The following is a 12,474-nucleotide window of genomic DNA, read 5'->3' as shown; positions in this document are numbered from 1 at the left end:
GTATGGTTCGGTAACAGCACAACGACCGAAAAGAAGAAGCTGCAAACAATAATAAGAGCAGCAGAAAAGATCATGGGCACTAGTCTTCCTACCTTACAGGAGCTTTTTGAAATAAGATGTAAAAAGAGGTCCCACAAAATACTGAGTGGCATTTCTCATCCAGTGTATGATTGGTTCACTAAACTTGCATCTGGTAGAAGCTTGTAGAGTATCAGCTGCAGGACCTCCAGATTCACAAGCAGTTTTTATTCTACTACAATAAGGCTGATTAATGCAGATGTAAATCTGGATGTATCAAAACTATAACAGATTGTTACAGTCTCCTTATTTTCCTTTTTTCATAGAGTAATTCTATTTATTTATTGCATACTAAACTTAACATATTCTCATTCAAATACAATTTCAGTCACTTCTTTGTGTGCAATATTACCCAATCTCACATCTGTGTACAGTGTACTTCTCTTTTCATGAGTTAATCATCTAGTATTCAGTGTTGTCCAGCATATATAAATAGTGTACAAGCATGTGCGTCAGTTACCTAGACTTTTACTTTTTATAATATAGTTGTTTTTTTTCATTAATACCCATCATGTATTGTCTTTTTGTGTATGTTTTTTTTCCTGTAAAAGAGCTGACACTCAAAATTTTAAGTACCACTTATGTTTCCTAAATGACAATAAAGTTTCTTTGAATCTTTGTATCACTTAAGTTCATTCCAGGAGTAATTTTCAATATTTCTACATCTACAGCAGCTTAAAACTGATCTATCAAGGTGAGACAAGTGAGATACTTCAGAAAAGACTGCTGTGGGGGGCGGATCCTAGATGCCCAGCTGAGAGCAGTGAATTTTGAGAGCTCCATAAACTAGTTTAATAATATAGGAAAATGTTATTATTTTCAAGTTTAAAATGTCAGAAATCTATAGAAAAACCACTAAACTACATAAATATCAATTTTGGTGGAGATATGCAAACATTTTCTTGTCAAGTAACTTGGAGATATACTGAATCACTGAATATGAACAACTCAAGGAATTTTAGTCCAGATGCTACTTTGAAAAAAGAACTGCAATTGATGACATCTACCTTACAGTAACTATCTTTAAAGATGGATGGCTTTAAAAATGACTTAGAAAACCTCAAATTACATTCTCAAAAACAGACTTATACTCTTAAGGAACTATTACAGCAACACCATACAAAAATAACAACTATAGAGACTTCTCTAAATGACATTGAAGGGAGACTCAAAGAGGAAGAATTCCAAAAAGAATTTCTGCTTAAACAGAATACATGGCTGCTTAACAAAATAGACGACTTAGAAAACAGGGAAAGGAGAAACAACGTGAGGATAACTTTGGTCTGCCTGAAAACACTGAAGGAGAAGACATTATTTCATTCTTAACCTGGATTCCTGAATTTTTAGACTTGAAAGTGGGGCTTTCATTTGGAATTGAAAGGGCGCATAGAGCACTGAGGAAACCTGCTTCTAACTCAACAAATACTCCATCTAGATCCATTGTTAAAAAAATGTCTTTTATTTCTGGACAAGGAACTAATATTAAGATCTGCTTGGAGAAAATCACTCTTAAAATACAATCAAAGCCTGATAAGGGTTGATAATGATTATTCTTCCAGAATACTAGAACAAAGGAAAAAAAGTCTGGCCAATAATAAAACTGCTGGAACAAAACAACATTAAAGTACAGCTGGCCTTTCCAGGCAACATAAAAATACTTTTTGCCAATGAGATGAGAACCTTTAATGACTTAGAAGAAGCTACTATGGTCATCAAAAACAACAACATAGTGTCTATCCCAGAAGAAATGGAATGGATGGCCCCTACTCTTAAAAGAATAAAAGAAATAAATCCTTGGACTGATGCTAGAAAGAAGAAACAAAAAACTGATTCCAAGACAGCTGTCCCAAAAAAATAACTCTTGCAACTACATCTCTCAAAGTATCAACCAATATGGTACATCACTTGTCATCTGTTTTTATTTAAAAAAGGAGGGTTTCTTAAAAAACTGAGAAACAGTAATGATTTCTTTAGAATGTTCAAAGAGTCCAATAATTCTTCACAAAGGTAGGTCAAGATGGGTTACTATTTACATTATGCAAAAGTCAAACAAAGCAACATATAATACAAACATAGAAGTTTCTATTCCCCTACTTGACCTCAATGAATACTTATCTTGTTCATTTTTCATTGATTTTACTTATAATAATTTAAGTACTTAATTAACTAATTCAACAAGGTACCATTCATCAGAGTCCAGACCCAAATGTAACAAATTAACATCATATATAATAGCAGTAACAGTAGCGTGTTTTGAAAAGAAAATGCTGTCATGGAGACTAATGCCTTCTTCAGTTAAAGTATGATTTAAAATGTCATGTATATCCTGGTTAAATAATAGTAGCAAGCTCTTAATACACATATCATCATTATTCTGTCTAAATATAGTTAATATCAATTATGGTAGGTATCACAGCTATGAGTGCTGTTTGATCAATCCTGATATGGTGTGCTTGGATGCAGCTGCATCTGGCAGCTAGTACAAAAGTCATTGTTATTCTGTCTAAACATAGTTAATATCAATTATGGAAGGTATTATAGCTTTGAGTGTTGTTTGATCAATCCTGATATGGTGTGCGTGGATGCAGCCGTGTCTGGCAGCTAGTACAAATGCCATTACTATTCTGTCTAAACATAGTTAATATCAATTATGGCAGGTATCATAGCTTTGAGTGCTGTTTGATTAAGCCTGACATGGTGTGTGTGCTTGCAGCTGTGTCTGGCAGCTGTTGTATGTTGCTGTTTTTGTCTCCGGAAAGCTGTGGGTTGAGGCTTGGAACTGAGGTTTACTGACGCTTGTGTATTAGGAAGAGACATTTGGTGTTTTAGCCTGGATCCAGGGGAAGGGGTTGGATAAAACTGTGATTTAGGATATTTTGGCAGAGAATAGTTTGTTTATACATCTGCTGAGTGAAAGGTGAGAAGGCTGGAAGAATGTGTTATCTCTTGTTGTGGCGGCTTGTTGGGAGGTTTTTTTTTTTTTTTTTATCTGCTTGCTCACCGTTCTTTTCCTTGCTGCTGCCTCGCTAAAGGGGGTGAATATAGGCTTGAAGTTGCAGTGAAGTGAAGCTTTGCTTCAGGAGCATCATGATCCTCTGGTATACAGTACACAGACACATTAACAAAAGCAGATGCTCCAAGGTTGCTATGGTAACAGAGACAGAGAGACAATAATGCTTAATGGCTCTGAGGAGCCTCTGAGATGATTCTCATCAATGAAGTTTTTGGTTTAAAAAACAAATATATATATATATATATATATATATATATATATATATATATATATATATAATAAAGGGGCTGTTTTAAACCACATGTACACATATTGATGATCTCCCAACACTTCGTTTAGCTCATTAAGTTGATTCTTGAAAAAAAATTAATAATAACCGCAATTTTATATTTAAAATGTATTTTGTCCAAACACATTAAGGACTTACATAAGAGTGGAAGTCTGAGTTATTGTGAAAACCTAAGAGCACTTGGTCTTGTGTAGTACTCTTTGCACTGGTCTGGGAGGTGAGCTTGCTCGGACATGTTGGGCATATGGGGATATCTGATTCTAGGGGTGTTTGGGGTTGCCAGGAAGTGCTGGAGAGCCATCAGATTTCCTTCATGGAAATATCTGTGGGAAAGGAAGGTGTGTTGAGTGGCTCACTGACAGAGTAGCCACTGCATGGAACAGGCTGGTAAAATGGAACAGGACAAATATTAGTTTGGATATTTTAAGAACAGCCTGGAAACACACCACATGAACTAGTGAATGGGTAAATGGTATTCTGGCAAAACTGGATGGGCATTGTTGCCCATGCTTGAAGTACTGACGTGTGTATGTAAGGATGAAAATATACTTATAACAAAAAAGAAACTACAAGGTCTCATAATTTAAAGTCTATGGATTGTATAAACATGCTTGGAAGGAGCTAATAGCAAGAATAAGCATTACAGCCTGTGGTCTCCCAAATAATTAAGCAACAGCCAAAAAAAATAAAAACACTCACAATAGTTATGTAATGTATGATTTCAGTAAATCTAGACATAAAATATATAATCATCATATAAGATGAAGCAGTCTGTTTAATTTAGATATTAAAGACAGGATTTAATAACATGAGCTTGTGTATAATAGCACTACTGTCTTAACTTATCATAAATTACAAATACTACATTGAACATCAAGGGTAAACATGATGATTTTCTTATATAAGTAAATATGCATAACAAGTCATGTAATTGCTTTAACTTGAATTGTAGTTTTTGTAACTCATCTTGACCATATATAATACTTAAGTGGTTACCAAGGTAACTAATGTTTATACATGACATCAAAGTAACAAAGTTGTTTAAAAGAAACAATAGAAGTCTGAACTTGAAATATCACAGAATGTAACAATCATATTCTGAATAAGTAGTATTAAATTGATAATAAACAGTTTAATAGCATGGGTTTGTGTATAATAACACTGCTGTTTTAACTTGTCATAAATTACATACACTATATTCAACATCAAAGGGAAGCATGATGATTTTCTCATATAAGTAAATATGTATAACAAGTCATATAATTGCTTTAACTTGAATTGTGGTTTTGTAACCCATCTTGACCATATATAATACGTAAGGTGTTACCAAGGTAACTAATGTTTTATACAGGACATCAAACTGACAAAGTTTTTTTTTTTTTGACAATAATCACTCAGTTTAACCTTTGCTGATTATACAAAATAGAATGTTGCCATTTAAATCTAAAAACTTTCAGTATATGCCATAAAATGGCAATTTATGAATATGGAAAGGGAACTTGTAATCATTAATCACAATAAGTGAATCTGTTGTTTTTAACCTATAATTTCACTCATTTTATAATAAGAAATGATAGATATGAAAATCCTTATGTGTAGGAAAAGGGGGGAAGAGGGATGCACTGATAATTAAATTGCACTAACTTTCATCAAACTTGATGCTTTAAGTAAGTTAGCGACAAACAATGTGATTACTTAAATGCTGGCAAACAATGAAATATAACTTCTGATATATCCAGTAAAATACACTGTATTATAAACATTAGGTATAAATATTATTACCATCTATTTATATTAAGTAATATGTTTTGAAAGACTTCATCAATAAGGGTGAATATGTTAAATAAGTGTGTGCTATAATCTTTTACTGAGGTTTTATATATGATACATCCTACTTTACTATGATTGAATTGCTTGTCATCTACCTTGCATGTAAATATTAATTGCTTATACAATAAGTAGACATTTATATTGTATTAGAATTCTGTGTAATCTACAATAGTACTATATCTGTTCAAAGTAATATAAATATTGCTTATTCCTATTACAAATATTCTCCATATGATAATTCAACAGATATTCTGGATTGTCAAGGTATGAGTGATAATCTGATGGACTTAGGTTTATCCAAAAGCTTAGGAATGATTTTAATTCCATTGCTAGTGCAGATCTTAGTTTTGTTATCATTTGTTAATTTAAATTTATTTCACAAAAACATTTTTAGTATGCTTGACCAAAACATTACTTTACTGGTAAACACTCAAAGTATAAAACTGATAATTTCCTTTAAAAGCTCAAACATATACTTTATAGTTATCAGAGGAAAATGTTTAATATTTACAATAAAAAATACATAGTCTAAATAACCTAAGATGGATTTAACTTTATTATCTTTAAATACCAACGGCTTAAACAATCCTAGCAAGAGATCAAATCTACCAAAATATTTAAAATATTTAAAACTGAGCAAAGCACAAATTGTCTTACTTCAACAAACTCATTTCACAAGAAATGACAATTACAAATGGAATCCTAAGGAATATATGATATTGGCACAATCCACTTATAAGACAAAGACAAAAGGGGTAACAATTTTATGGAAAACAAATGTGATTTACCCAGAAATCATTTATAAGTATGAAAATAAAGAAGGCCTTATGGCATTAGTAATAGTTAAATATAGTAACAGAATATGGACCCTAGCCAGTCTATACTGGTTCCCAGGCATTGGTACAGGAACTGTTAAAAAACACTTGAATTTCATTTCCAATAATTATAAAGGCAACTTAATATTTGGAGAAGATTTTTAACTGTATATTTGATATTACTGAAACTACAAATAACATACTGTGGTGTACATCTGCTGTATCAAATGTTTTAAACAAGTAGGTAGAATCATTTCATCTTGTGCATACTTTCAAATTTAAAGAAGATAAATATTTGATGTTTTCCCATCAAGATCACAGATTTAGTACCCAAACTAGAATAGATAAAATATTTGCTGCCCATGACTTACACTCTAAAATCATTAATTTCTCAATCACTCCTTGCCCCCTTTCAGACCACAGTTCATTGATACTAAAGCTTCAAAATAGGTACAAACCATTAATCTTTAACTCCAGAATTCCAGCATATATAACTAAACTTAAAGAGTTCAATCCCTGGTTATTATCTGAATTACAGTTCTTCTTAGATATTAATTACACCACAGAGATAAATAAAATAATGATATGGGACTCATTAAAAGCTTACATATATGGTAAAACCCTAACTTAGTATAAAAAAATCAGACAATGGGATTCTGAATTATTAGATCTACAATCCAAACTTTTGGCAGTAAAAACTGAAAAAATTCAAAATCATTTGGAGCTGAACAAGAAAGTAGAAGTGTTAAACAATAAATACAACAAAATTCTAACACATAAAACTAGTTTAGCTTTAGAAAAAACTAAACATTAATACTATGGCTACTTTTCCAAAATATCTACATAATTTATCCACAAGAATCAAAATACAATCAAAAGCTAATAACATTAAAAGTATCTTTCATGAAAAGAAAGGGAAAAATGTATCAGATATAGGTGACATTCTTGATGCCTACAGAAATCACTACATGGAACATTTCCAAAAAGAAAATGTACATATTGATCAATTAAATATATATCAAAAATGTTCTAATATAAAAAAAAATACCAGAAAAATTAAAACTAGATCTGCAAGCACCCATGTCCTACAAAGAATTTACAGACACAATAAAAGAGGGTAAAAATAATAAAACTCCAGGTATAGATGGCATAATTATGGAAATATATAAACTTTTTCCTTCAAAGATACTATCCCTTTTCCATAAAAGTCTACTAGAAATTCAGTCACAAGCTTTAATACCACCCTCTTGGAGATATTCCTTAATCACACCAATCCTAAAGGAAAACAAATCCCCAAACATCTGTACCTCATATAGACCTATATCATTATTAAATAATGACTACAAGATATTTATGACAATATTAACTAACAGAATGAAAATACCACTATCCAAAACAATAAATAATAATCAAACTGGATTTATATAGCATAGACACACACATGACAATATTAAAAAGATAATTTGTCTTATAGAGTATGTTAATAAAGAAAATAAAGAAACACTCATAATTGGCTTAGATATAGCAAAAGTCCTTGATTCCCTAAATTGGGACTATTTATTCAAAATCCTAATGCTATTTAAATTTCCTGTATCCTTTATTCATCTCTTAAAGAATATATATATATATATATATATATATATATATATATATATATATATATATATATATATACATCCACAGATAATTTAGCATATGTAAAGGTAGGTCTTTTTACCTCTGAATCTATACATATAACAAAAGGCACTAAACAAGGATGTCCCATGTCACTGATTCTATTTGCTCTGGCTATTGAAATATTGGCAGATTCAATTCATAACAATATAAAAATCAAAGGAATAGATGTTTCTGAGCAACACAATTCTAAAGTAATGCTATTTGCTGATGACATATTACTAACATTATCTAATACAAAAGAGACATTAGAAGAATTAGATATATTAACTGACAAATTTCACATGACTTCAGGACTCCATTTCAATAAATCAAAATATTTTTTTTTTATTTTTAAATAAAAAAAAAAGAACTGCAGGCTAAGGGGGATCACATCATAGAGAAACAAGAATCTACCTTAAAATATCTAGGAATTGAGTTATGCAAGGATAATAATGAATTAGTCTCAAAAAACTACAATAATATCATCAATACAACTAAAATCTCTGTGGAAAAATGGAACAAAATAATATTAACATTTGAAGATAGACTACAGTTAATAAAAATGTTTTTACTGCCCAAGATCCTATATATAGCCTTGACAATACAGCTGTTACCAGAAAGGAATATACTTAAAAGAAATACATTCATGCCTAATAAAATTTTTATGGTTTCCCAAAAGAAACAGAATAGCTTTAATACATCATATCAGACCATGGAAACAGGGAGGATTAAACTTTCCTAATATAGAAACATATATAAAATCATCAATATCTAAAACAATCTCAGCTTGGATAAGTCCAAATTACTCTGCAAATTGAAAATAATTACTAACACTGTAATATCAATAAATAAATTTGATTTACAAAAAAGAATTTCAAATAACAGATAAAAACAATTTGCCGTGGCACATATTATGTATTAATATGCAATATAACATAACTAAACCCACTAAAATTTGTATGATTAATTATTACATTGACTCATTTAGGAAAATTATTTATCCAAATACAGATTTAAAGATCTGGTTTGATCTTTTAACATAATTTATAGTCACAAAGAACTTTCCATATAAAATATATAGAGAAATGACTATTTCCTGGGAACAGAAAGGATTTGTTTGTTGACTCCAATGTATCAAAGCACTAAAAGTTTTAGATATGCAAGAAATAAAAACAACATACAAAATTCCACAACAGGACTGGTTAACTTTACAGAGTACTCTGTCATATTCGCAAGATTTAAGTAGAATAATTAACAATTCTTCATTTAAAGAAATACCTAAATTTATGAAATACATATATGAAATCATATATAATGACTTTGACAAGGGAAACAGTATTTCAAAATTTTACAAAATATTGATAAACTATAAAACAACACCCAAAACCTCATATTGGAAATATATAACAAAAGGACACTCAATACAGTTAATTGAAGATATTAAAACAAATATCTTATTATCGATAAAATATACATCCTTTACACAACACTGGAAAGATTTTAATTGGTAATGCTTGCACAGAGCATTCTTAACCCCAGACAGAATCAGTAAAATTAGTTCTTCCATAAAAGAACCATGTTGGAGATGTGAGGAAGTACACAATGCAGATTGGAACCACATTTTCTTTGATTGTGTTAAAATTAAGCCAGTTTGGAATGGTATTACTAACTTTCTACAAGCTTTATTTAATGAATCATTTTATTTAACTAAAGCTCTTGTATTATTAAATGTGAACAAAGGTCCTCATTTGCATAGGTCAAACATGTATCTAGTATGGACTATACTTGCAATTTCAAGGAAATGTATAACAAGATGATGGAATACAAACACAATACCAACTTTGGAAGAATTCTACAGCCTACTGAAGACCACAGCATTACTGGAAATTAAAATTAAAGAACTAAGAATTTATCCAAAACCATTTATCAACAGCCTTTGGGGGAAAAGTCTTATTGTTGATTGACACTACACAATAATTGATCAGACACTCTGATAATGGATTGGACATACTTATAAAGTAACTGTATACATCAAGATTTTCTATAGTGTTAGGCTAATGTAAATAGAGTACATAGTTATTTAAGATGTTATGTATAAATACTATGGAATTCATTCAAATGTATTTGAAAAACAAAAATAATTTTTGAGAAAGAAAAGACTGCAGTTTATGTTCAGCAGAGTTTTTACTGTGAAGTAAATCAGTTAAGGTAAATTTTCCTTGTCAAGTGGAGCTTAGCAGCATTTTCTACTGCCTTTTCCTTTTCACTCATTAATCTGTTAGCAGGAATAACAAATGTCTAGAAATGGTGGTGGTAGTAGTTCCTTAGGAAGTGCTGTTCTAACAGAATACCTTGAAATTTCAATATAAGCCTAATAAGGACTGTGGAAAAACTTTCAACAACAGGCAAAACAGTGAAAGTTACTCCATCATGTTAGTAAAAAATATGGACACTCCAATAATTATTGCTCATCTAAGCAACAACAGAGTCGCGATGACTCTGCTGTTGCTTAGATGAACAATAATTATTGCAATGTCTATATTGTCATTCTTTACTAACATGATGGAGTAACAGCAGAGTCACCATGACATGGTGACTCTGCCGCTGCTAATTTATTAACACCGGTAATTATCCTCAGTCGTGGTAACTCTGCTGTTACTCCATCATGTTAATAAAGAATGACAATATGGACATTGCAATAATTATTGTTCATCTAAGCAACAGTAGAGCAGCCACGACTGAGGATAATTGCCAGTGTTAATAAATTAGCGGCCATTTAACATGTGGCAAATCCTTCACTAGGCTATGGCACTGATGTCATAGTAAAGATGTTGAAGTAGAGTGGGAAAAGTCCACAGATTACTGGTATTAAGTAGTATAAAGACACATACTCTGATGTTCTTTTCTGTGGGGGTTCTGTGATTACCTAGGAATGTCTCCTGCCTGAGAAATAAGTTCAGACAACCATGTCAGCACTCCTTAGGTTTTTGCAGAAGCTCATTTTCTAGAATATCCAACCTTTGCTGTCAGAGGTACTTTCCCAAGTTATATTGCCATGTTGGCTGGATAGACAACTGCTGATCTGATGAGACTGTGCCCATGTGGTCTGATTGCTAGAAAGGCACAGGACCTGCAGGTACCATGGCAGTATCCCACTGACTTCAGCAGTATATCTTGTGGCTTACATGTTGCTGAAGGATCAGTGTTAATACTATGCAAAACAGAAAACCAGACATTACTACAGTACTAAATCTATTCACTTCCGAAACACTTTAAAAGGAAAAAAAAGAAGAAATGCTCCCACACAGCACATATATATAACTCAGCATACATATACAACTGGCATGTAAAACCATAGTTAAGCCATAGCTGACAACCATTAAATTGTCTAGGTTGTCCCACTGCTTAATAACTTATCCCATTCATTTCAATGTCTTTGAATGGCAAACACAGATTTTCTGTGTAATGGCATCCCTAGCTATGCCTTTTACCTGGTAGAAGAGATAGCCTGAATGAACTGTAAGAGTTTTTACAAATGTAACAAAGATTATTGAGGATTACATTTTACAATGAAAGGTTCCAATAAGTCAGAATGTGGCTCTTCCTTCTGTTAAAATGGCCTGAATAGACATGCTACATGTAGATAATGTAGCACCTGATAATATGCACATCAGGAGAAATATGTACACCATTTAAGCATAATTTGTTAAATATTTACATTTAGTTTCAAGTCAGTTATCTGTAAAACTTAGCAAATCACTTATACAAGACTGTAAGTTCAATGTTTATAAAGAATCAGTGTCCAACAATATTAAATAAATTCAATATATTATATGCGTACCTTGACGAATAAAAGTCTGGCTAGTATCTAGTAGTATATCACAGCCTTCCACAATCATCCTCTCTATGGCAAGATTTTTTCTGATATTTTCTGTGTCGCTTACTTCATCATGCATTACCCTAAATTGCAAAAAGTTGAGAATCACTCACATGAAGCTACTTTGATAACATTTCTTATATGAAAAGAAAGCACCACATACAACTACAACAGAAAACAACCTTTTTAGAGTGCTCTTACTACACTAGGATATACAGTCTCAGAAGGGTATAATCTCCATCATCAAGTATTGTTTATGATGATTACAGCATATTAAAATAATTTAGGTCTCCTTGTTTACTAGTTTCTACATTTGAAATTCTTAAATGTAGTAAACCAAATAAATATCCGATGTTTCATGGAACAAACATTATCAATCTACAGCTGTTTCAGAAAAAGACCAAACTGGCCCAGTTCCCTTTTTCCTGGTATTATCATCTTTCTTACCAGTATGAAAGCTACCTCAGACTATTGATTAGACCAAATCCATAATTAAATACTTATTAAATGCTCTGGCATCACACTTTAGAATGCGGGCTTTCTCAAATTCTCTAAAATGTTTGGCCGTGTTACTCTTTCTGGTAACTGATTATATAATAATCAATAAAAATGAAAGCTATCCATTACGTTATACACTCATGTGATGACTTCATCAGTTACAGTGATAACAGCTGAATGAGATGTATCAGCTAGGACTGTTCCTGCAAGAAGCCAGTCGTTCACAGTACTACCCGAAATTAAGTCTGTTCCCCATGTGGAGTACATACAACTCTGTCCTTACCTGCTTCTCCAAATGCAGAATGCTTCTCATGGACCTAATATGAATTCAATAATGGACAGAAGTTTCATTAATTAGCATTGGAACATACCTTCAACCAGACCCTTTCTGCAGACCTAGAAGTCATACGAACTGATG

The 12,474-nt window shown here is 31.8% G+C and overlaps 1 protein-coding gene across 1 annotated transcript in view; it reads right to left on the bottom strand.

Annotated features, from left to right (window-relative positions):
* Positions 1 to 12,474, bottom strand: part of RASGRF2 (Ras protein specific guanine nucleotide releasing factor 2) — a 1,933,635-nt gene that overhangs the window by 1,131,710 nt on the left and 789,451 nt on the right. Inside the window, exon 9 of the mRNA XM_044064238.1 lies at positions 11,523 to 11,641. Coding sequence (XP_043920173.1) covers positions 11,523 to 11,641 — 119 coding nt within the window. The remainder of the gene's footprint in view (positions 1 to 11,522; positions 11,642 to 12,474) is intronic.

The sequence above is a fragment of the Protopterus annectens genome, chromosome 2.part2 (assembly GCF_019279795.1).
Source record: "Protopterus annectens isolate FY-2018-M chromosome 2.part2, PAN1.0, whole genome shotgun sequence".
Taxonomy (NCBI): domain Eukaryota; kingdom Metazoa; phylum Chordata; order Ceratodontiformes; family Protopteridae; genus Protopterus; species Protopterus annectens.
Note: the sequence above shows the minus strand (reverse complement) of the source record. Positions and strands in the feature narration are given on the sequence as shown.